Consider the following 26,899-nt stretch of genomic DNA (forward strand, 5'->3'; position numbering starts at 1 on the left):
ACACTTGGCTCCCGCTTCAGAGAGCCCAGCAAAGCCAGGCCTGAAAGGCTGCTTCCACTCCTGCTGAAGATCCCAGGAACTCCGTGGAGTCGACAGAGATCACCTAGTCCGGCACCATCACTTCAAAAACAGGGAGGCCCTCTTGCCCAAAGTCACCAACACCAGGCAATTGACATCGCCCCAGTCCAGAGCGTCTCGCTGCTGGGCTGCTCTACCCTGCCAAGAACACGAAGTTTGCACAATGCTGAGCACAAATGCGATGAGTACCTGCTGGTTCTCAACGCTCTCGTCCGTGTGAATTACTCCCAACTTGGATTCTGAGTATACACAGTGGGAGTTAAGCCAGCATTCCAGAAAGTGATGTGCTGGCTACCTTGGGATGGATGCTGCTGGCAGCAGAGCTCGGCAGCCACAGCACAGGCAAGCAGCTGGCCAGCTATGCGGACGGCAAATGAGCGGTTCATCTGCACACACACCAGCCACCAGGCTGGACACCTTCCAGTCTTGTTCAACAAAGCAACTGGAGCTTGTCCCCTACTCTACGCCGGGGCTGCACCCCTGAGACCCAGTGCTGGCTCAGCATATGCCAGGGCTCCCTCGAGAGCAGGAAGCACCACTGAGCTCCAGACGCTTAACCAGTGCTTTGCAACTGCTCGGACTTCCGCACCACTCTGAGAAAAGCTCTGGGCCAGCAGCCCTGGAAAATGCAACTCACAGAACCGCAAACAGAATCCAGGGGATTCTCTGAGAGACTAGAGAAGGACAGCAGGTGATTCGAACCTCTCCCCGCAACCTCAGCCCAGGGCTCCTTCCCGGGCCCCACTCTACCTTTCCTGACATTTTGCAAATTAAATCACTTTTCTACACCTGACAGCAGCCCAGAATCATAAAGCAAAAAACGGCTCAAAGTTCTGTTGTGTAAGGCTGGTTTGGGGACACCAGATTTACTTCACATGGGTAAGAGCCAAGAAAACCCTGTCAGATGCCATGGAGAGGTCAAGGGTAGCCACAGAAGCCGGGGACACAGGAAAACCTGCATCTCCCTCACTCACCTGGTCCCCTTCTTGTTGGGCACTGAGAACGGGCGGAGAAAATCCAGCTTGCTCTTGTTAATGACACAGAGGTCAATGTTACTTCCAGACCCCAAGTCATTGAAAATGCCGGCTGCAATGGCTTCACTCACCAGCGTCTTGGCTTCCTCCTCCTGAGAAAAAGAATGGCAGCAATGACGTCCAGCAGTACGCGAAGTCACCTGGGGGGCGGGCACTGCTTTCAATGCCCGTTTTACAGATGAAGAAAGGTCTCAAAGTACCTCAGCGATGTGCCAATGGTCCCCAGCCGGCAAGTGTGGAACTCCGGGCTTCCACAGCCTTTATGCATGGGCCCCCCCAACACACTGCTCACGTCAGACAATCGCTGACCTTGTAACTGAGGACGGTGGGCTGACGGAGAGCAATCTGTCATCTACAACAGGAGTCAGTAAACCTTTCTTGTAAAGGGGGCCAAGGAGTGCATAAACGGTCTCTGTCATAACTACTCGACTCAGTCATGGGAGCACAAAGCAGCCGCAGATAATATGCAAACAAATGTGTGTAGCTGTGCGCAAATAAAACTTTATTAATAACAGAAACAGGTGGCGGGCCAGATTTAGACCATGGGCTGTGGTTTGCTAACTCCTGACCGAAAAAGTCCAATGACGGTTGAATCTGCTTACTGGTAACAAAATGAAGAAAGTCAGCATTCATGGGGGAAAATAGCTAACACCAAAACAAAACAATAATTCTGGGAAAATGGTGGCAGAGCCAAGGCTGTGACCTCTTGCTGAAGAGAATCTACTGCTTCCCACTAACAAGCCTACGTGTTCACTGAAGTGTTTCATTTCTTTTGAGTTATTCTTTCTTCTCCTTTAAGAAGCAAGTCTAAGTCCCCGACAGTTACTGGTGAAAAGTGGATTAATTCATTTCTTATCCAAGAAGGCCCACCACGTGCCAGGTCCTGTTCCAGGAGCCAGGGCTGCAGAGATGGATGAGGCCCCAAGGTCCATGCCCTGTAGGGCATCGGACTCACGTAACTACAGGACAGCGTGAAAAAGGCTAACAAATAACAGAAGGAGCACGGTGGGAGCACTGCCTGGGTCAGCAAAGCTTCAGCAAAGCTGAAAGATGGGCCACACACCGGGCACTCAGAAAACAGGGCAGTGAAGGCAGCAAGGCGGGACCTGGGGAACATCGAATTCAAGCTCTTTATGAAACAAGGATAAAAAATGAACCAATCTCCCAAAGAGGAGGCTCTAACTTGTGTCATAGCCCCTTCTCAATCCACCAGGGCATGAGAGTCCATAAACACGCAAGCTGAACTAAAGAGCTCATCCAAGTAACATCCATTGAGAAACAAGACTGTCTGCCCCAAATGCTAGCCTGAGGTCATCAAAGGGCAGACTGGCTGACTTCCAGTCGTGAGAAGATCTGAGAGACCACTCAGGGTTCCTGCTCCTCCGCCTGTCCTAAACCAGGAAGTGAGATGCCAGTGACATGAGCGCCCTCTACAGACTCAGAGGAGGCTCTGCCGGAAGTGGCAGGGGCTGGGGGTTATCCTGCTGTTTATTCCACCAGGTTAATTCACTTCCTGAGTGGCACATATGTGAGGCCGATGAAGCCAGTTATTCTCCTGTGCATATGGAGCCCTGTAAGAATTCACTCAAACAGAATCCTCTAATCAGGAGGATCTCTCCTGAGACTCCCAACAGTCTGTGAGGCCAAAGCCTTACCAGAAACCAGTGAAGGTGGCAGCAAAGAAAACGTCTTAGAGGAGATGGCTGCTGCTGCGGCTACCACACAGACAGCGAAACCCGACCAGCAGCAACCTCATTCCAGCTTGTTTCTCTTATGAAAGAACCACGCATGTGTGCGTGTGTCCGGGGCATCCTGTTTATCCCCCTGCTCCTGACCTGCCAACTCTTCTTCCCTTCTCTGTTTTTATTATTTCCTTTATCATCGCTACTTTTCTCGTCACTGATGATGGTGCCCTGAGTGAGCCAAAAGTACCCAGTGGATGTCACAAATCCTGCTGGCAGCACTTAGGACTGCAGATTTAAATTTCCCAAATTATTTTATCTTTGGAGATGGAGACTGGGAGGAAACCTAGAGGAAACTGAAATATACACATATTAGGCATGCATACCTAATGTCAACTGATCAGACTGGGCAGATACAGGTGAGCCTTCCTCTATCTTGCAAATATTCTATCAACAGATAAACTTCTAAAACTTGAAAATGCACAAATCTGAAATGTGTATAGCCTGACTGACTCACAAAATTGTCACGTGTGCTGTTATTTAAGTGTAAAGACTTTAAAAGCTGGTAACATACCTTTTACATTCCTTCCCTCCCCACCAATCCTAGGGAAGATAATTCCCCAAGGAAGAAAATCTCACAAGTCTCTAACTTTTTTCCCAGTCCTACCCTCCTCACATTCACAGGACTCAAAGATGGTAACCTTACGTCTTATTGGGCACCTACTACAATGTGCCAAGTACTGAGTTAGGCATTTTGACGATCGCTTTTATCCCTGCCCCCAACCATCTTCTGAGGTTGGTACTGTCAGAAACTACAGCTGAGAGAGAGCCAATGCCTTGGCCAAGGTCAGGTAACTAGTAAATGTAAAACATGTCCTTTAGGCTCCAGAGCTAACATGCTACCGCACACGGCAGTTCACAAGTAACCTGTCTCAGTTGGAGGCTGGGGCTCCTTGGTGAGTTGGGGACAGTGGACAGCAGTTCCCCGATCCAGGGTATGTCACCCTCCCACCAAGGATCTTCAGAACTCAGGCAAGTTTAAGAGAGGACGACGGGTGCTAATTTATCTTTGGGCCAACCAGCAGCTTCCCTGATGGTCATTTCCCTGGGGAGCAGGGGAGTTTCTCAAACTGCCCAGCACACTATCACGTAAACAAATGTTTCTACGATGTAATACGGCAGAGATTAATATTAAGATCCAAGGTCTTATTTCACATATCCCCCACCCCCACCAAAGCCCTCAAAAAACACAAACAGGCTGAAAATTACCAAGGCTCTACTTACTGTCTTACATAGCCGTCTTCAGCAAACATTTACAGACACCTACTACGTTCCAGGAACTGCTTCATATGTTGAATACTGTCTTTTACCACAGTATTTCCATCCCCAGAATTCTAGACGCATATGCAAATATGCTACTGGGCATATTCATACTGTGTTTTCTTTATAGTAGGATTTCACAATTAAACAACTCTTGTCTTTAACACGTGCTACCAAATATTTAGGAAAACTATCAAGGAAACTGCAAACTAAAAGCAAGAGGTAGGGGAAACACCACATTTGTATCTGTCTCTGGCCCACAATACAAGCAGGAAGCATTGTTTCCTCACAGCAAAACTGCACCTCCCTTTTTTTGGAAGATGCAGAGTGACCTGAGTTCTGAGCAGCATCTGCCTGGAGACAGCTGCTACAGAGGGGCTCTGACAAGGGCCCTGTAGAGCCCGTGACCCCAGCTGGTCAGGCCCAGGTGCGATGCTCTCCCACTGCAGGGGTCAGCGTCCTCCCCTGGCCAGCTGCTCAGAGATTTGCACTGCCAGTCACAGGGGACCGTGGAGTCGGTGTAGAGATGGACCAGTAGGGCTCATCCTGACTACCAGAAAAATAGCCCTCCAGGCCAATGGCACCTTCCTTTTACTGTGTGACACTCAGCCGAAAGACCGCCATGACCCTGGGGATCGAGTTAGTTGAGAGACCCAGGTTCAAGGTAATCTAGCAGAGGTGGAGGCGGACAGACTGAGTTTGAAACCCCCGTTTCCTATTTATTGCTGTGCAACCTTAGGCAAGTCACTTCACCTCTCTGAGCTCACTCTCCTCCTCTGTAACACAGTGTTGATAAATTAGGATTTATCACAAAAATGCTGCATACAGAAATAAAATATAGATAGCACCTTCTATAGTACCTGGCACGTAGCTGCTGCTTAATAAATAAATGGTAACTTGAATTTAATAAAGCGAGCCAGAGGGCTCCTAGAGACACACTTTATCTCTGTGCAGTGACTGCCTATACTAAAGCCCAGGCCAGGAGAAGGAGGTCCAAACAAACCTGCTGACAAATCTTCACACAGTGCCGTGGAGAAGTTCCTCTAATAATTAATCCAAGCAAAAAGGCACATTCCCTAAAAGTTCAGAGAATATAAAAGGGGCACTTCCTGCTTTATGGCTACAAAGACCAAACTAACTGGGAATATCAGTCCCCCGAGCCATCCCTGCTTCTTAAATGAGATTACAATAAGAGTGATGTACTGCACTGCAAGTCGGCTGTGACAAGCAGCACTTTATAGAGCTATCTGTTTGTCTCCATCACTGCATCGCACAATGTGTCCCTGGACTCCAATGTGCAGCTCCATTTACCGCTACATGACAAATGGGCAGCACTTGTAAAAGGCACAAAGAGGTCCACGTCGGCCATGTAATGGTCACCACAGCTGTACCCGAGTGCTTGAGGGGACAAAACAGACCCCCAAGTTCATTAAACTGACCAGTAATGGATCTTTCAAAAAGTGCCTTAGGAATCGTACAGAAAAGGCTAAAATAAATAACTCAGCATGGAAGGCTAATCTGAAATGGTGTTTGATAAATTATTTATAACACAGGCGATTGTCTGCATTTAATATTGGAGCTACTAGTAGCATCTTTAAAAGATGATTTATGCGTTGTAATGCTATTAAACTTTATATTGGCCCACTGCTAGCTATAAAGTCTGCTGAGATTTAGAGAATGAGTTTTAAACTGTCACTGCAACATCATAGGAGATGGAGACTGTATTAAATCTTTACTTTAAACCTGTTATCTAGAGAGTTGCATTTTGTAGACACTCACAAACTGACAGATTACCTCGGCATCCGCTATGGTGCAGGCCCAAAACAGAACTGCAAAGAAACTTTTCCATATTATTCTCGTCCACAGCCACGATCGAATTTTTCTTCTCACTTACATGATCTTTAGATTAGAAATGTCACCAGAGTAAAATGTAGGTACCCCATCCAATGGGCACCCTGGACAGCTCAGCATCAAATTAATACTCCTTAAATAAATCCTCTACACCCAACTGTTCAGTTATGCATCCTGAACGGTGCTTTTACTTACATCGGGGGCAGGCAAACTATGAAATATGCATTTGACTGAAAACCTACTGTATTATTTTAGATACGGCTTTGGAATATCAACATACATGTATATGGTAAGTCATGTGAAACAACTGATTTGTAATTAAAGTATTTTTTATTTCTTCAAACAATAAAACTGATTATTTGCTGGAAAATATATTTCATCTGTGTGGCTGAGGCACTCACATTGAGGGAGATGAAAAAAAGAAACGTTCCGCCTTTTTCATGAAGAACAGAGCTCCTCTGCTGTCGGGGCATTGTGAGGGGACCCTGCACGCCCCGCCATCACGCTGGCAGTCAGGACAGTGGCTCCGCTACCTCTGCTCGAGGGGACCAAGGATGTGGGTGGTAACATACCTAAACTTTCATTAATTTTCCTACCTGTTATTACCTCTATACGGATCATTTTGTTCTCAACAGTTTGCTCCTTGACTAAAAACTAAGGATTTTACTCAATAAGAATCAAAACAGTCCATACTCATCTTGGGAGATCTGGATTATCTTTTATCACTCTGATCTGAAACAGCAAAAACATGCTACTGCTCTGATGATCTGTGGCTGAGCAGATAAAAGTCTGGGTGTGGCAAGAGTCTGGTCCCAAGAAGGGGACCAAAGCCACGCCGCCTCCACCTCCGTCCCAGGCAGCGGGCACAGTGCCTGGCGTGGGCGCTGACAAGAGAAAAAAAGGAACATCGACTTCAAATGCATCCATGCTCTGCCAAACTAAAAGACAAAATTAATTATGAGACAGAATGGAGTAATTCCAAAATTGCACCAGTCCCGACTGCGGGACCAGGGGACAAGAGCATTCAAAGACAGTTAGGCCCTCCAGAGGAGAGGTTTAACCGCAACGTTGTCTAGTGGCCTGCTGCCATGGTGAGGTTCTGACTAAGCCACTGATGCGGCCTAAAGGAGTCATTCGTGGCTGATGGTTGAATAAAATTTAAAGAGCTCAAAAAAGTGTTTAAAATGGTCCCCCCAAAGCAGTATGCTTCCTGCACCATGTAACAGACCTAATGTGTCCCATGTGTAGCCACGTATTTTACAGTGGGAAAGGTTAATTTAATTTTTTCAGACTGGGCTGTGTGACAAAAGCAAAAGTGTCTGCGTTTTGTTTTTGGCTTAAGCTGTCTGGGTAAACACGGTCTACCTGTGTGAACACCTGGGAATTGTCAGGTATAATCAAGTCACAGCTGGTGCTGGGTGTGCCCAGAGTGAATTAGTAACTGTCTTTAAGATCGAGATGCTGCTGCCATTTCTTTCTTAGATAGTTTTTTTTTTTTTGGCTCCCAGGATCTGGGTGATGCAAATGATGAAAGACATATCTGCTGTGGGTGCAGGAGTAATTTAAGGGGTTTTCAGCGGGGACAGGAATGGGTGTTCATATTCAAGGACTTGCCAACCAAGTTAGCTGCCAACATGGCTTGTCCCAGATGACTGAATGACACGAAAGCCTGACCACAACTCAGGGCCAGGAGAGAAGATGTCCGAGGCTGCGGGACCACAATGGGCCACAAAAAGCTGTCACAGAGCCTCAAAGAATAAGGAAAGCCCAGGAGAGCTGGGTCACTAATAACACAGCACTTAACTCTCTCTGAGCCACAGGCTGCCCATCGGAAGAATGGGAATAACGCTCTGTCCAAGGGCTGTTGGAAAGAATAATGAGACAGGAATGTCCCATGACACACCGATTCTGCAAACAGAACTGTTAGCAAGTTCTAGGGTAGAAGGGTGTGAGAAAACTAACATGGACACCCACTACATCCCTGAGTCAGAACCAAACGCTTACGTTACTTATTTAATCCTCATAATCACCACCTGTACAGCAGAGGAAACTGAGGCTCTAGGAAGTTGGCGACGCGCTCAAATGCACGTGGCTGTGTCAAAGTGGAGGCTGGGGATCCATGCCAACTTAGTGCCTGGGATCGCCAAAGCCTATGTCTTCCTATCCCACCACGGGGAAATCGGTGGTGAGCATGAAGGTTTTGCTGGATTCTGAGACAGCGAATAGAAGGAAAACACCTAAGCTTCCAGAGGGAAAAGGACCAAGAGAGATAGAAACATATTGCTTTCCACAAGGAGAAGAAACCAGCGTTCACAGCATATGTGTACACAAATATATATTTGCAAGGCTGCACTGAATCAAATATAATCAGAGATTTAAAAAGCAAGAAAAACTGGGTTTAAAGAAAGAGTGAGAAATATGCTCAATAATCCTCCAAATGAAAACCAAGCTGCCCCAGGTAGTAATAAGATCTTAATAATATCACCCTCTCTCTCCGTAAAACAATGCAGTCAGTGGGATAACTCTGCCAATACATTCCTGGAGACCCTGCAAGGGCTACCGCCTGAAAACAGTGGGGAAAATGCAGTAAATCTGTTCCCAGGATCACACAACAAAGATTAAAAAAAGCGGCCACGTTCACATCGAGCCCATCCACCTCCAAAGGCTGGAGGACAGAAGTCAATGCAGACTGCAGGGTGAGTGTGGGAAGGTGATTATGGGGACCATACTGTATCGCAGGATCCTGCTTCTACAGCCGCATAAGGATTAGGAAGAACTGGAAGGAGACTCAAGAAAGTACAGAGCATCCTTGTTCTAGCAAGTTTAAAGATGGTCACATATAAAGCGAATTTCAAATGATGCAAAAACCCCTGAAAGAAATGTACAAGTCAGCTTAGTTCAGCAAGCATTTACCCATGCCCTGATCCTAACACTCTCCACAGACACTGTGCTAAACCTGGGGATAAGACCTGAACAGATACAGACTCTGCCCACAAAGAGTGTAGAGTCCAGAGAGGAAACATGTAGATAAGCTCACTACAATATAGTAAGAGCTATTAAGAGGCAGGCTTGACAATGGAACAATGGGTGTACAGAGGTCCCATGGGATACAAGTGATAAGACTGGGCTGCAACTCGACATACAAGTAAATGGTAGCCAAGCCACAGGGCAGAAGTGAGGACAGGAGTAGCCATGAAAATGGGAAGGAGAGAGGTGAGGTCAGGTAGACAGCTCAGTGGGGCTGAATACCAAAGAACCACAAGGGCCACACAGAGAGCCAGCTCTTCATGGTAGCCAGTGGAAAGACATGAAAAATTTAAGCTGCTGAATGATGTAGCTAGATTTGTGCTGTTTGAAACTGCAACCTGGAAGCAGTGGTGGAGAAGAAGCACAAGGCAGGCGACAGGGAAGCAGGTGAGCCATCGTTCCCAAGGAGAGATGGTGGTGAGCCAGCAGGGGCAGGTGGGAGTGCAGGAGGAAAGGGCAGAGTGTCACCTGGACATCCAGCATCAGTCATGGGCACCGACCAAACTCCGAACAAACTCAGCCTTCGCAGAAAAGCCTTTTGTTAACTTCTTGGCAGCTATTTTTTCTGGTAGGTCGATGGTAGATAATGATTAACTTAATTACATAGTTTTAGACAGGTACGTTTCTGCAGCAGGCACTTTCCAAAGAGTGTCACCAAAAAGGGACAAGGTAAAAGCAGACCCAGTGAAAGCACACTGAGGATGTTCTGGAGTCAACTTGTAAATGCCATTTCATTCGTATCAGGGACTCCCGGAATATGCCTGTCTGGCCTCTGAGTGTGGTAGAAAGACTGTAAGGATCAGTTAACTGTGGGGGCAAGAACCAAAGAATGGAGAGAAAGCAGCTCTAAGGGAGAATCGCGGTCATGGGGGTTTGGCCACGCGAAGGCAGTTAGCTGTGAGGAAGCAGAAGTGGGCACGCCCAGGTGAGGCCGACGAGCAGCAAGCAGGCTGGGGTGGGGAGGTGGGGGGGAGGTGGGGTGGGAGGTGCAGAAGCAAAGAATTCAAGAGAATGAAGATCCAGGAGATCTGGATATGAATCTAGTCCTGTTACTTACAAGCTACATGATGATGGCGCTAAAGTCATTCAACATTTTTAAGTTCCAATTTCCTCATCTGCGAAAGAGGCCTAAAACCTTGTGGCACTAGGTGGTCATGAAGGTTAAACTACATACTCTATGACCAGGAGAAACTAGCAGTGCCTGGAAGGCAGGAAACGCATGATGGCTGCTAACCTGACCCAATTCTACCCCTTTCTTGAATGTTCACAGCTAGCAAAAGCCTAACTCAGAACTACCAACACAAGAAAGCAACCGATAATAACTCAGCACTTTATTTTCAACCCCCCAATTCAAAGCAAATCCATTATGAAAGTAGTTATTTATATAGCAAATGAAAGTCAAAATGATGCCATAAAACACTGTGTCCACATGTGCACCTTCCACACAGAAGCATACTAAATAGCACATTTTCACTTATTATATTTCACTAGAAATTATATTCTAAAAGAAGGCAAGATGAAACTTACATTTGCTTTATGTAGACACTGTGCCAAGTACATTCTTCCACTTCTCCTTCCAAATAACCCTTGAAGGTAGGCACTACCCTTCTGCCCATTTTACAAATCCAGGGAGCTAAGGCTCAGCAAGGGAAAAGGACTAACCCAAAGGCACATGGCCAACAATAGGAAGTCTGAGATTCAACATAGTTTTGTATGACTCCAGAGCCCATGTATTTTTTGTTTTTTTTTGTTTTTCACTCTAGACAACAGAACCTCCAATTAGTCTCCAAAAATAGGAGTGGTGCTTGTCTAGCCCTGAGATGCAACTGACAAGTCACTCGTGGGTATATATTTTTTTAAGTATTTTACCTCTGAAACTCTTCAAAATTGCAAATCCATTGTTTAAATAATGCTACACTATCATTCTTCTGGCTTGTTACATTCGATAAAATTAAGACCATCCTGATGAATTTCTCTAATACAGAATGTACACTCATCAAATTCCAAAGCAAAAGCCTATCGGTTCACTGCATCGGTACAACATTCAGAGGTTTACATTTCCCTAAAATACATGTATAAAACCTCTCAGTAAACGGAATGAGTCAAATTGTTTTTTTAACCAGCTGGTATGTCAATAAAAAAGGTACTATTTAACTTAATTTTCCCATCGGGCCATTTGTTGATTTTCTTTTAACATTTTAGAGACAAGAAGTAGCCAGAGTATGAGCACAAACTTTGAAGCCAGACTGCAACTTACAAACGTGGCCCTCCAAAGGATCCCTTCCAGTAGTGACTTAAGCCCATTTTATGAATGAGTTTTATATTTTATAAACTGAGGCTGCAGGGGTTACACAAGAGGCCAAAAATCAACCTTCAAACCCAGACCTCTTTAAAGTCCATCACACACTTTCCATCATGCAGTTTTTTACTCCTCTATCACCCCAATTCAATTGACCAGAGTTAAAAGAAACCAACGTATTTGTCAAGGAATCAAAGTTAATGAGTCCTTAAATCTTTGTAATGTTCTGATGTCACCAAAGTTCTGATTTTAGAAAGACTATATTCCAACATCGTGACGGGTGACAACGATGACAAGTGTGATCGCATCCTACGGATACAATGTTCATTGAAAATATTTTCAAAAATCTGCACTCCTAGGTGGAATTTTAAAATATCTATTTAGCACAACTTCGTACCATTTTTAAAATTTTTTTTTCTGCACAATTTCAGGGTTAGGGGAGAGTAGTATAAATTATCTCACAGAAACCCACGAGTACCATGATCTGCTAAGGTTAAAACTTTAACTACCTTCCCGCGGTATGCTGCTGGGGTCTCATTACAGCAGGTGATCTCACAGTCCGCCATGCACAACACACTAAGTACCAGCATCTCCCAATTACACTGCAACATAAATCTCAAAGGACATCTGCAAAGTCTACACAGCTCCTGCACCCACTGCCGAAACACAGCCACCTCTAATGGAACGTGGCAGCTTTCTAAACTAAATATTCACACGCAGGGACAGAGATGCTAAGCCCGGCTTTATCCCACGCTGAAGAGCGGATGCTAATTAAAAGGCCACACTGATGTGGGAAAAGGCCACCCAGACAACTTTAGACATTGTCTGGAGTTTCGTTTTCCTACTTCCCCATCTGGTCGGCTGCCCAAACTTCCAGGATTAGACAACTGAGCAGTCAGAGCAGGAGCCCCATGGCTGTGTACATGACGCCCCTCATCTAGAGGGCCTCCCTTCTTCCTCTTCAGCCTCCCTGCTCCATCCCCTCCTCAAACCCCAACAAAAAAGTTCAAGTGAGGAGTCGCATGCTCTTCAAAGCCATCTCAGTGCCCACCAGTTAGAGTCCACCAATTCCTCTTCTGTGGTCACCTCTACATCCCCTTCTACGTATCATTCTCATACATTTCACGCAATAATCTCAATAGTTGTCTGTGGGCTTGTCCACCCTGCGAGGTTGTAAATGTCTCTAAGAAAGGGACCATGTCTCATAACCAGGCACAGAGCTTGGCACCCGGTTGAAGATCAGTGCAACTCGGCTAAATGGAACGCACGCATCCTTCACATCTCAGAATGACCACCACCTCTCAACAGTTTACAAAGGCCCTAATGGCAACTCTGGCTGGAAGCTAAAAGATGTTCTACCGGTGGTATGGGTACAAGAAACTTCTGGTTTCTCTGCCCACGGCCCATCTGCCTTTGTCAAATTTTACGTGTCTCAAAGTTTTTGAGAAAGCACCTTTAAAAAAAAAAAAAAAACCTTCATAATAGTAGAGGGCAGCCAGGGTATATTGGTTCTTACCATAATCATCTGGCTATTTCTGCAACTGTTTTTACTTGGGCTAACAAATCCTAGGCTTGATATAGGCTATGATGCAAAATAAATAAATAACTGTCGTAATAGCAGTAAAGGCTTTGAAATATTTCATCTAAGCCGACTGTATTCTCATGCCTCTTAAGAATTGCCAGTCCCTTCAAATATTGGCAGTTCCATCTATCAGATCTTCCAATACATAAAAATTGCTGACTTCCCCCCCAAAATTGATACAGATATATGAAAACTGTGAAGCTTTTTTTTTTTGGGGAAGGAGGCTAGAAATGAAACTTCTCTGCCTGTGCAAAACATAAATTGCCATATGTTTTAGATCAGAAGGTTTAAAAAAAGCCCATGAAAACCTTCCAGCCCAAGAAAGCTGACAATTAACTCACTGAAATACAGGTCAAGCCCTCAAGTTCCCCTCTTCTTGTAGGTAGTGGTCCCACTTAACACTGACAAATTCTGGTAGGAAGGAAGGGCACCATTTTTATTTTATGTTCAGTTACATGTACAGTATAAATGTACACAGGTAGCACATTTAAATATTTAAGCCCCAAATGTTATTTTAAACTTAATTTTTCCACAGAGCTATTTGATTTAAAAAAAAAAAAAGAAGAAACTTTACTAAAATTCGTAATCGCACTTCAGTGTACATTAGCGCCAGTGTGGAGTTTGGCTGCTCTGCACACCCACATGCCCACCGCCTCCCTCTCTCGGATACTGCACACCACACGAGTATAATAAACCATGTTAATATTTCATACCACTGTGAAATATGCTGGAGTATCAATTCAACATCTGCTGTCTTTAGGGTCCGGGAGTCCCGCAGAGACACTTTCAATTTGTAATTGAGTTCTATGCTGAATTAATCAGCAGTTTATCTTTTTTACTAAAATAACGTCTTCACCACCAACCCAGATTTACATTAACAATTTATGCCAAATTACCTGCCAAGGCAAAACTTATAAGATTCTAAGCTACCAACCGGTAACGCTCAGTCCTATATTTCATTTCTTATATTTCTCTAACCTACATACAAGAAAAATAGGAAGCCATTGTTCAAGAGCTTGCAAGCCTCTGACCACGGTGACCTCTTGGATTCACAGCACACAGCCTTGCTTCTGACGTGAAATTCATGGGAGTTTTCCCCCTTCCCCTGAAAGCCTCAGTTCGATAAGTACGAATTTTTACAAAACACGATTTCTAGAATGGAATGAAATCAGTGAATAATAAAAGAACTTCTTATTTCTTTTCTCCAGGGGCTACGACATTCCAAACCTTGGCTTGAGTACCAGAAAAAGAAACCTAGATGAAGGGAGCATTTCTAGTGCCTTAAATTATGTCCCTGAGACCCAAGTTAGGAAAGGCAATTCGGTGTGGTAAGAGGTGGAAAAAGAAGTCCATGTTCTCTTGATATCATGATGCAAAACAATTTATTAGCAATATTTTCCTTTTAATTCCACTTGTACAGTTGAAAGTCACTAAACATTTATTTCTATTCAACATTATCCCTGAATCTAACTCTTGCCTCTCTCTGATTAAGAGTCTCTGGTCACAAAGAAGCTGCATTTTGTCTGCTAGATCCTTGCCACAGCTGCAGCGAGCAATATACTTTGTGAAATATTTCTTCTGTACGGTATATTTCCCCTAATTCCACAGTTATAGGAAATATGTAAAGTAAAAACACTTCATATGGAACACCTGCTCCAAAGAAATGCATCACAAATAATCAACTATCTATTAGGGTAAAAGAATCCCTTCTTTTCAATCTACTTTGCATATAGTTGTATAAAGAATTTCGCCACCATACAGAATGGCCTCTTTCAATACTACCTCTGGATTACAGCACCCAGCGCAATGCCTTGCATTCAGCTGGTCCCCAATAAGTACCTGCTGACTGATTACATATCGATTATATAAAATTGAAATTCAGTGTTTACACATCAGGGTAGAAAATGGAGAAAAATTTTTCCACAGAAGTATTTTTGGCAGAAAAATCAACAAGGAAGAATTCTCGAAGTCGTTAACTATGGCGGTTATATCGTTTGTAGTACTTTTATTACTCTTTGAAGAACTGAAAATAGAGACCTTCGAATTTCATACAAGGTCACTTTCATAAGATTTGTTGATTCTTGAATTCCAGAGGCCAGGCCCCAAGAGGAACCCATTTCCCGCTCACTGAAGATTTTGATAAAACTATACCTTTCCTTCTTGGCCTCCTCCCATTTAACTCCCTTTTATTTCCTGAGACTAAATGGGAAGAATAAAACACACTTTTTAAAATTTCCTCCACCCCTTCCCTGAAAAGCCCTCTCTGCACTTCAACTTTTAACAAAGACAGAATACAATGGCAAGGGTGGAAATGACAACCAGCCACTCCCATTAAATAGGGCTCTAGAGAAACAGAGACAAGGAAGACAGCGACTTGGCCAGAGGAACGGGCATTTAAGTGGCCATTGCTAAGTCAAGGAAGACTAGGGAATCCTAGAGAATCAAAGGGAGACAGCAATTACATGTGAAGTTCCAAACTCTCTCTCTGTATGGTAGGGAGCAAAGCCTTGCTCTTGGAACCATCAGGTGAAAAACCTAAGAAAACTTTCATCTGCCCTATAAAGCACAAAATGAAAATGTGAGCAAGAAGATCCAAGGGAGTAACCTTAACTCAAGAAGTTATGCCTCCCCAAAGCTGACCTACCAGTGGGTTCGAATTTAGGAGAACTCATTTTTTAAAAGGAGAACAACTCAAAATATCTGATGCTGGTAAGATGGTAATGAGATGACATCAATAATGTCATCTCATTACCATCTCTTCTAAAGGTCTAATGGTAATTCTGCAAATCAGTGAACGATAGTGCCAACTTCAATATATGTTCATTTCTAAAATTAACTATTTAAAATCACTACTAAGAATAACTCTAATCAGGACCCCAGAAATCGTATCTTTGGGTTCTGACATCACTAAAATTTAATGCTTTACATTAAATACAACCAGAGGAAAAATTATTTGGAAAAAACAATACATTTTTGATCTAAAAATAAAGATACAATTCACTATGTCTAATGCTTCAGGTCTTAAGGAAAGCCAATAAGCAGGAATTAGGAGCATAAGCAAACAAAAAACAGAAAGAGCCTCAGGGTCAGCCTCCAAAAGGCACCTTTCGATATTTAAACAAATGCCCAACCAACCCAATTACTGCCCAAATCCAGTCTGTAAAAAAGTGTGTCAAGTGTTTCAACAGTTTCATCTAAATGTCTCCAAAGCTGCAATAGTTCTTAAATAACAAAGAATCCATCAAAACCACAATGAGACACCAATTCACACCTACCAGGATGGCTACAACCAAAAAGACAGATAAGTGTTAGCAAGGGTTAGAAATTAGTATCTTCATCCACTGTCAGTGACCCAAACATATGAAAATATTATAAGTTAAAGAAGCCGGTCACAAAAGACCACATGTCGTATGATTCCTACCACATGCAACGTCCAGAGCAGGTGAGTCTGCAGAGACAGAAAGTAGGTCCGCCTCTGCCGCGGCTGGGCGGGCTGCGGGTAAACGGGGAGTGACTGCTAACAGGTATGCGGGTTTCTTCTGAGGCTGATGAACATGTTCTAAAACTGATTGTGGTGAGAGCTGTACTACTCTGAATGCACTAAAAGCCACTGAATTGCACACTTAAAGCAGGTGAACAGTATGGGTATAAATTACACCTCAGTGAAGCAGTTATTAAAATAATAAGGCATCCAACATTTTTAGACTTAGAGAACCAAAAACCGGTCAAAGTATGACAATGACATGTCACAAGTCAGGCATAAAACTCATATTCTAATAGTAATTTTTTTAAAAAGCTAGAGATCACAATAAACGAAAATGTCAGCATTAATCCTTAAAAGCATTTAATAAGAATGGATTTTGGCTCTATACATTTTTTCCCAGGCACATGAGATACCTAAACAGATGTAGCAACCAGACAAACACAATCTTAAAAATCTAAAAATCTGGAAAAGTGAATCAAGTTCAGCTCATTAAACCGACACCCATTAAAGTGCTACAAGGAAAACAGCCTTAAACGGCATCGCTATCAATACGGACAGGAAAATCACTGTTATGATAGCTATCTAAGGTCAGATTTCTTTTTTTTTAATTTTACATTTACTTAAAACTCTGTTTGATGCCAACAGGGTTCAAGTTGCACAGGAAGGTGCTTCGGCTAAACACTGATAGTCTTCCTTGATCTCCATTGTCTGCTGTGTGGGTTCCGTCAGCAAACCTCTCAGCAAGTGGTCACCTTCCTATGGAGTCATTAAACCTCTGAATGTCAGCTGGTGGGATTAGCCAGCAGCTTCCACACCTGAGCCCCCATGGCAGGGACAGAGGCATTTGGATCCGGATCGCTAATGAATACAGAATTCATATGCCGCTTGTCAGGGCTCCTGAGCTCAGAGTCGCACAGATACAGCCTAAATAAGACGGAGGACAGAACAATTGTTGACAAAGATTAAAAAGTTTTGGCAGTTGGGAAAAAAAGAGCACCTCATTATTCAAATATGATAGTCTTGCTTATTTTTTTTATTTTTGTTCAAGTTATTCATGATTTGTCTCAAATGGACAAATGCCACTCACCAACATTTAAAGACTTCCTGGTCTCATTACTAAATCTGAAGAGGGCTATGCCATCTGAACGTTAGGTATATAGAGAAAAACAGCTCTCTTATAAAGAATATCTGAAAACTTTAGGGAAAATAAGAATCACGGGATATTTGGGGTAGAGGACAGTTAAAAGATGAAAACAAATCTAGAATTCAAAGAGAAGAAAAAAGTATCTTCCATAGCCAAATGACCTGTTTATATTTCCCAATATCTCTGTATTTCTAACTTCCCTTCACCTTTCTATTCCTGGGCTCCTTCCAATCACTGAGCTCACCAGGGAGGTTTAACACACACCTCCCTGCCGTCTTCACAGGACCTCATCAAAAAAAAGGAACAGACCAAGCAGCCCACCTGGAATAAGATGTCTTCCCCACTCTGCTGTCAAAGAATCACAGGCCTAGCAGAGAGGCAGAACAGCACAGTGCTCAATTACCTCAGAGGGCTCTAAAGTCAGGCCGACCAGGGTTCAAACCAGGACTCCATCACTGACTAGCTGTGTGACCTCAGGCGAGACATCTGACCTCCCTATACCCTAACTTCTTTCTCTACAAAGTGGGAATAAGAAGTACAGAGCTCACACAATTGTTGAAATGTAAATGAGATAATGCAGAAAAGCCTGTCAGAACAGAGCCTGACACAGAGTAAGCACTCAACAAGCACCAGCTATTATGATCACTGGGTTTTCAATACCTTCCCCCTATAGCAAAAAGGCGAATCCTTCCATGGCCTGTGTTTTGTGTTAAACAGGCTTCTTCCACTGTCATTATGACCACTATATAGTTCTATCTCCAATTTTAAGCTTTCAGATGGGAAAGTAGAATCATATCTATCTGTATTACGCTATAAATCACCAAGCATGATGCCAGTACAAATAATCACGCTAGTCGTTGCTATGTGATGTTTGTAACCTACTATTGAATAAAAAACAGAAGCAGCTGCTATATTTTAGAGCCAATTTTGTGTGAGCCACCATATGAGGTGTTTTACAGACCACATCTAATCCTGACAGCAACCCGCAGGCAGGTCTCTAGATCTCCATCTTCTAGATGGACAGTCTTGGACTGTGGCTCGCCCAGAGTCAGGCCAGGAGTACAGTGGAAACAGGCTCACAAGCCCATTCCCCTAGCTGCTGAGCTCCCACGCCCTTGTCCATCTGACCACACTGAACTCACACTCTGTATTCCTCTGGGACAAGTCCATGAGCCAAACTGAACAGATTTTTTTCCCATCAAAATAATTCTGATCTCTTACACTACTGTCCATCTGCAAAGCACAAAGGAATCTGGAACTTCAGTTGTTTTTCTATTCTTGGACTTAAACTACAGTTACTTCTAAGATTCGCTGTCAGGATACCATATTGGTATCAACTCTTTCATTATTTAAAGTGGATCTATAGCTGCCTGCGATGACAGATTAATTCTGTTTCCTCAGTAGCTCGGTGTTTGGCATTACATTTGTGAGGTAACCACAAGCCTTTAGGGCGATAGCTGCTCACATCTTTAGCAATCCATAAGGGCTTCTCTAGAGGCTAGCACTTGCCGAGTGATGAAATATGACTCCATAAATCAGACAGCTGAAGTGGCACCTGCATACGTCACCATCTATCTTTGTGGTTTCTCTCTGAAGGGTACAGGGTAAGAGCTCATCCCGCAGTACTGCAACCAGGAAAAGGACCATAGCAGTTGGCATTGACTAAGCATGTGCTACTTAAAACTGAAGACACACTAAGACTAGGGGAAAGAAAAGATCCTGCTGGTGTTAGCATGCCTCAGGCAGTGGTAGAAGCTTCAGCAACTCATCTTCAAAAGGCAGAAAGCCAGAGCTCCAGAAACCTGCAAAAATTGGCTAAGCCTGCAGTCTTCGTTTCTTTAAGTTGAGCATCTTCAAAGTCTAGAATTCTAACTGTAGGGCACAGCAGCTGCCACTGCAGATCTGATCCTCTCAGCTTTTGGCAGCTCTCAACTTGAGATTCTAGCAAAAGAATTTTTCAAGTTGCTATTATTGCCTGTCATGGATTTATAAATATTGTGCACTATCTGCTGTGGCATGGCTCTCATGGGACGCCAGAGCATGCCAAATGCATAACAGAATGAAAAACAGTTTCTATTCTTCAAATAAATGCTAATTTTTTTAACTGGGCTCACATGATGTGTTTGGTGACCAACTTCAATAGTACAGAATATGTATCAGAGAGGGGGAAAAAAGCGAATTGTCTTTTCCAGCAGCATTCAGCTGCTACTTTCATTAAGCTTGTTTAATTAGATTCCAGATGCTAATTTGCAAGTCGATACCAGAGGGTGCAGGACAGTCTGCCTTTGAATCATCTCCCTGTGATGTGAGGGTCCTGCCGCACACCACTACCCTTCAGCGGCCCTCGCACGCGATTCTGACAATTAGCGCAAAGAGGGAACAGTATTGATCTTGACAGACTAAATATTAATCTTCCACCCATTTTAATGAACTATAATCTTTAAGAGTTTAAATTTCTCACTGGGCCAAATGAAAACATTCCTTCTTACAAAGAAACGGGATGGAAGGAAAAGTGACCGAAGTTATCTGGTTCACTGCCTTCCCTTCCTCGCACCCTTCAAATGTTTTTATTTCAGCAACTTTGGCAATTTTCAAGATACACACCCCCTCGAAGCTAACACCATATTCCAGGTACCATGGTCAAATTCCTCACATCTAACTGGAAGGTGAAGTCACAGGCCACAGTGTGTGTATCACCAGTTTCCTGTCCAGCTGGCCCGTGGGTAATAACCACGATCAGGGGCTTATTTCTTTCACCAGCCTTAACAACCAAAAAAAAAAAAAAAAAATCGGGAGAAATGGCTCTGTGCAATTTATCACCACCAAAAATACCTCTAACTGGCCCCTTGTCACTCGGCCAACTCACACATTTCAAAATCCACTGTTCTGCTGATACACACGTACAATGTCCAAATAAGCACCTTTGCTGATAAAAATAAAGCATGAGATTTATCGTCAGTAATACAATTTTTATGCCCCCATTTTCTTCACTGCTAAGTACTATGAAGGCTAAAGGTGAAATTATCAAATTGAGAACTACTTAGTAAAGTTGCTTTTAATGTGTTTTTATCCACTCAGTCAACAAATACTGGCTGTACACCTACTATGCACCAGTTATCACGCTAGGTGTATAGAAATAGAAATGAATTAGTGCAGTTCCTGCCCTCATAAGACTTCCAGGCTAACGGCAAGAAGGAAAACAAGAAAATGACAATTGCGAGACCACTAAAGTCGTTGTTAGGGTCACAACTGGGTGAGGATTTTTAAAGGTTGTTAATGTGTCTTAAACTCACACGGTTAGCTGGCAGTTTCTCTGAAACCTTGAATCAGGGCTTCTATCTGGGGCAAGTCACTGGCTCAGGTAACTGGGAACAGCAAAGGGCCCGTCTTAGTCATTTCTGAGTCCGAGCTGGGTTTCTCTGTTCTGCTTTTTGGCCTGTAATCTCCCAATGAGCATTTGCCCTTTGTCCCATCTTCGTTTTGCCTGTGTACTAAATGGGTTGCTTGCTTCGCTGACTCCACCCCAACACTATATATTTGAGAAGTACACTAGTTATCTTCCTGTTATTGCAACAAACAAACAAACAAAAAACACACCACTTTCCAGGTGGAAAGAAGAGAAAGTTCCCTCCATTTCCCGGGTGTTTTTTGATGACTCAGATTTGACTTTAACTCAGGATTATCCTGTCTCAACTAAGCAAACACCTACTGAACACCAGGAGCTAAAAACAGAGATGATTTCCTGGCCCCTGCCCTCAAAGATCTCCTTCTCTCAATGGCAAGTGGGGGGAAATGTCCCTGCAAAAAGCATAAAACAATGGGACAGGTGTGTGCAATGGGTTCCAGGGACACAAACAAATGAGGAAGCGACCCAGGGCACGGCTGGCGGACACCAGCAGTGAGGAGGATTCCCCGGCAGGTTCACAGCGAGTTCAAGGGACAGCGAGCAGGTGGGAAGGGCTGAAGCGGAGCAGGGATGCAGACCTCTGCTACCCAAGTCTAACATCCAGACCCCCGGGCTTACACAGAACGGTGTATTTATATTAATAGTATGCACTCATTTTCATATGTCTTGGGGAAAAAAATATAACCAGCACATCAAACCCAGGATTTCATACATATAAACATATTTTAAAAAATAAATTTAAATTAAAAAGACAAACTGAAGAGGAGGAAGGGAATTGACTGGAAAGGGGTACTTTGCGGTGAAGGAGATGTTCTGTCTTGATTTGAGGGCTGGTTACTTGGGTAATTACAAATGCCAAAACCTGTCAAACGGCGCATTTTATTATATGTAAATGATACCTCAATTTATAAAACAGTGAGCTCATTTAAAAAATTTTTTCAAAAAAGTACAGGTGGTACCTGAATATGCTAGAAATTGTACATGTGGTATGCAAATGACAAGCTCAAGAAAGGGTGCTACGCTAGCCTTATCCAATAGAAATATGTGAACTGCATGTATTGTTTTAAATTTTCTAGAAGCCACATTTAAAAAAGTAAAAATAAGTGAAGTTAAATATTTTTATTTAATCCAATATAAAATGGTATCTTATTTAACATGTGATCAATATAAATATTATTGAAGACTTTTTCTTTAATTGGGTACTAAGTCTTTGAAATCTGGTCCTTTCTCCTTTACAGCACCTCTCAATTCTCACTAGCCACATTCAAGTGCTCAATAGCCACATGTGGTTGGTGGGTACCATAATGAACAATGCATCTAACGACAATGAGAGAATGTTAAAGGTTTTTAAGGAGGGAGGGGCTTTCATTCCATAAACACTAGGCCCAGTGCTGTCCAAGGCACAGGATCATAAGTTAAAAAAATAAACAATAAAAACTACGGGCTTCCTCCAATGTATTTGTTCTAACAATGAAGCCAGGAGTTTATTTCATGAGTATGGCCTAAAAACTGCTGTTTGGCAAACAATTTGTAACTACGATAGCCTAGAACTGGCCCCTCCCAAAGCAACTCTCTGTGAAGCGGGCGGCAGGGTCAGCCCTGGCAAGTCCATGCCAAGATTTGAGAGGCAGCGATGCTCTCCCGGGTTTCCGTCTGAGGCACGTCCAGAATCCTTTCCCCTACTGTACCGAAAGGAGATAAGCGGACTTAGTCATCCAGCCCTGCAGTCCCGAAACAAACAAGAAAGAAAAGTTATGCAGGGTTGCTTGCCCCAGAAAAACAGCCTCCTGGAAAGACGGAAAATAAAAAGTTTGGAAATTTGAAACGAAAACATTTCCAAGCTTTCTATGCAAATGAAAACCAGAATGACACCGGGGCTGAATTCTCTTTCATAACAAAGAAAGTCACTAAAACGGTGTCCTCTCAACTTTGTTCGGCCTTTCGCTGAAACCACTTCATTTCATCTTCACAAAAGAAAGCAAGGTGGCCAGCAGTTTGCTGCTTGGGCTTCGCAATAAATTTTTTTTTGTATCTATTAACATGCCTTTAGACTTTTAAAGTAGTATCTAATGACAGCTATTACATTATTATTCACCTATTTACAATCTGCTTCAAGTTTCAATAACTTCAGTGGATAAAAAAATGACATGGAATTATAAATTGAAGCATTCAATCTGAAATGGGAATTTGGTCAACCTGTTTCAAGGTCTCACAGCTAATACAAAATATTAAGTGCTCTGGGTTACAGGTAAAATTGATCTAAGGAACAGTCTTTTGACTGATGATATTAGATGTGTTATTGAAGGGATAATCACATTTTCCCTCACTTCATATCAGTATTAAATTCATGGCTTCTGAATCATTTCAAATCTGAATTCTAAATAATGTAAAATTACTGTAGCAGAACGTTAAGTCACACTTAATATATCTAATACTTTCAACTTTCTGCAATTCTCATTTTTCTTTAACATATGGAGGTCCCAATCAATTGGAAATAGACAAAGTTTTCAAGGAAATGTGAAGAGATTAATGTGGTTTAAAGGAGGGCTTGACATTACTGAGGCTATTTTCTAAACAAAAGTCACCAGAGTCCTTCCTACGCCTTCGTCAGTCCTAACGGGTTCGTGGAGCTGTGGCGACAACTCTCCTTCAGTTACAAGACTGGGAGACCGTTTTTTTCTTTTCTTTTTAAGTGACCTAGTATATCTTTTTTTTTCTTTGTATTAAAAAAAAACCCCAAACAGAAAATAATGCTGATATAGGAATAAATTTTCACACTGAGAAGTGAGAACACAATCCTAATCTTATTTATAGTTGATACCTGAACCTGTTTACTATTCTTAATTAAAGAAAGACACTACTGTTTTTAGTATAAAACACTTAGCTAAATCCTATCTTTTGCCAGGTGTTTTTGTTCCTACAGATGTCCAAGACAGGGAAGAAATCTAGCCATCAGCAACTAAGTCACTTACGTGTGCTATCCTCAGGTACCAAGGGGGTAGGGGCTGCAGGCAGGAGACCCCTGTCCTGGCTGAGCAACACCCAAAACCCTATGTTCTCTGGCTCTCACGGCACTTGGCCCAAAACTAAAGGGCAGAGGAGCATCGGAGCTCCAATGACACTTGCTGCTCCAATGACAATGAGCTGGTGGAAGAACATAATATTTTACATATGCAATCCTCTCCAAGGATGAGTACGCATAAAGCATTGTCGAAAAGTAATTCCCAGAGACATGCTTTGGTATCTAAACAAAATACTGAGAAGGCAGAAACCTACACATTAAGAACTAGGATAAACCACTCATAAACAGCCTACCAATTACATAACACTAGTTGATACGACCATCAAAATATTACCATCTATCAAAAAAACCAAGACAGATGATAAAGAACCTGAGTGGCTGCAAGGTGGTTCAGCAGCGAAGATAAAGCACAGTAGAGGAAGACTGCGGTACCACGAAGCATCTAAGAACACTGAACACTCCTATGAAAGTGGTAATGGGAGACCCGTGGGCTTGTTCCTGAAGATTTTAGGGGTGAGTGGTTGCTTAATGGAGGGGTACATCTATCATTAAAGAAGACTTAGGTGAATGCCATTCAGAAGATACCACCCTTTCCCACCACCAAAGAAAATATAATAAAAGAATGTTTTTATAAATATATCTAAGACACTAGATCCATCACACTCAGAATAGTCCCTATCTTCTGCTGCCAGATGCAGAACGATCGATAGGAATTTTTTAAACTGCCCCCATTTTCAGGCCAGGTCTGTGTGACAAACAAAGACATACACAGTTTCTCAATTCTTAGTGAGAACCAAAAACACCTGTCATTTCGAGATACCGTGACACAGAAAGCTTAGTGCAGTGGAAAATATTCTACATTGCAGCAGCATTTACAGCCAAGAAGATTCCTAGACAGCCCAAAGGCCAGAGCAGAAACCTGAACAGTGCTGGCTCCTCAAGCCCACGGCAGGGCCGCTCCAAAATGAAGCTTTCCCTGGCAAACACAGTATCTATGCCAAAGAGCATTCCAACTAACAACAGTGCAGTCCCGGCTGTGGAGGAATCGAGCATCGATTTGTAAATGTCCGACATACAACTGGAAAAAAAATTTGAAAGAATAAAACTGTAGGGACTTACATACCTCCATATCTGGCCTAAACTTATCTTCAAACACAGCCATTGCTGCCAAGGAGCCAGAACCTGTAAGAAAAAGATGCATTTTGAGTGTATTTACCAACTCCCAGCTTCTCAAGTTTACCTCGAGGCAGCAAAAATGGCAAAACATGCCCAATGTCACATTCAAGTACAGTGTAAATATTAATCCTATAGGGCCACATAAACCAGGTAAACACTGCTCTTCAAAAGCCTGGAGTCACACTTACCACTATCCTGGGTACACCTGCAACTGGCCCTACTTCTACTACTCACAGGAGTAATTGTAAATTATTCACAATAAAATGCTGAAGCAGGAAAATGAGGTTATAGAGAATCTGTATTTTTTCAAAAAGTGAATGCCACATAATTTCATATCTCCTATGCTGTGAGTCTTATGCTCCACAACTGTGCCTTGGCAGGCGGCTGGGTATGGCACTAAATATCAAGCCAGTTAGAAAGAATAGACTGTTTTAATGAGCTGGCCCTGGTAGAGTCACCTTGACATGTGGGGAAGAAACTAAAGCACCAGCAATGGTAATAGGACTGTGAGCTGCAGCCACCAGGTTATTCCAGCTACAACTGTAAAACACTTTATTATGTGGCATTTATTTGGAGCTATTATTTTTAGTTTGTACTTTGAAGAGTAACAGCTGAGTAGACAAAATGACAGACAAAGAAACAAAAATTTATTATCACAATAGCGAATGGCTGAAAGGTTATGCTGCATAGATATTAACAGATAGCAAATTTCTACCAACAAAAGTAAGATGTAAAGTAAAGGCATTACAAATAAGTATGGGCTCCCTCTGAATGGATATAAAAGGCAGCTCAGCACTATTTGAAATTTTAAATTAAACTTGCTTTGTTCAGAAACCAGAGAACCTTTAGAAAACCATCATCTTGTCTTTACAGGGGCCTGGCAATATTTCAGGATACTCTACTTTTGGAGAGAAGATAGAGTTGCCCACAATTTTTTACTCCAATTAGAAGATTTTTTTGGCATTTATTACTTTTTAACTTGTTTTGCATAACACTATCTATTTAGCTGGGTCACAGAGAAAACCATATTTTCTATTTAAAATGATTTGTGTACATCGCTTGACCACCTCAATGGTTTAGCAAAGGAAAAAGGCAGCGATTAAACAGTTTCAAATGAGGTGTCCTGCTGATTTTATCAAGTCTGCTGAATGTATAATGAAAAAGGAGAAGCTGACAGCAATGCTGCATTGAGAAAATACAGACTACCTTATCTGAACCATTTAAGGAGGTCCAATTATAGATCAAATTTAAAGGGTAGAAACAGCAGATTTACAGACACAAATCAATGAACATGGTAATCCCAATGAATATGACAGATACTCCTGTTATGGAATATTGCCGTGGTTGAGGATCATTACCTTCACAGCACCGGATACATCACATCTGAAGCAGTAGGAAGCGTCAAGTGTAGACCGGCATTACAAGCAATGACTATTCATTTAGGCTTTGGGAGCAAAAGGCAACCCCATTTTCCCCTCTCAGAATTTTTTTCTCCTTAAAAAAATGGGGCGGGGGGTATCTAAAGAGATATTAAAAGCCATTTGAAAAGGATGGAAATTAAACAGGTATTAGACTAGAGCACCCAAATAAAACCAGGATATATACAAGGGCAAATTCACCAAAACCAAGCCTCTGACTTTCACAGTAAACGTGTCCTTGAAAATCTGGAAACAGAATCCAAGTCCACCAATATTCTGTGAGTCACATGTTTACCCTGAGATTCAGGAATCAAGAAAGTAACCTAAGTGTCTGGTTTTTTTTAAGGCACAGGTGAGAACCCATATCAGACTTAGT

The 26,899-nt window shown here is 42.7% G+C and overlaps 1 protein-coding gene across 1 annotated transcript in view; it reads right to left on the reverse strand.

Moving 5' to 3' along the window:
• The window catches only part of PSMB7 (proteasome 20S subunit beta 7), a 53,854-nt gene that overhangs the window by 2,042 nt on the left and 24,913 nt on the right, over positions 1–26,899 (reverse strand). Inside the window, exons 6-7 of the mRNA XM_039861534.1 lie at positions 25,053–25,111; positions 1,053–1,204 (exon numbers count right to left, since the gene is read on the reverse strand). Coding sequence (XP_039717468.1) covers positions 1,053–1,204; positions 25,053–25,111 — 211 coding nt within the window. The remainder of the gene's footprint in view (positions 1–1,052; positions 1,205–25,052; positions 25,112–26,899) is intronic.

Source organism: Pteropus medius, unplaced genomic scaffold (genome assembly GCF_902729225.1).
Source record: "Pteropus medius unplaced genomic scaffold, Ma_sr-lr_union100, whole genome shotgun sequence".
Taxonomy (NCBI): Eukaryota; Metazoa; Chordata; class Mammalia; order Chiroptera; family Pteropodidae; genus Pteropus; species Pteropus medius.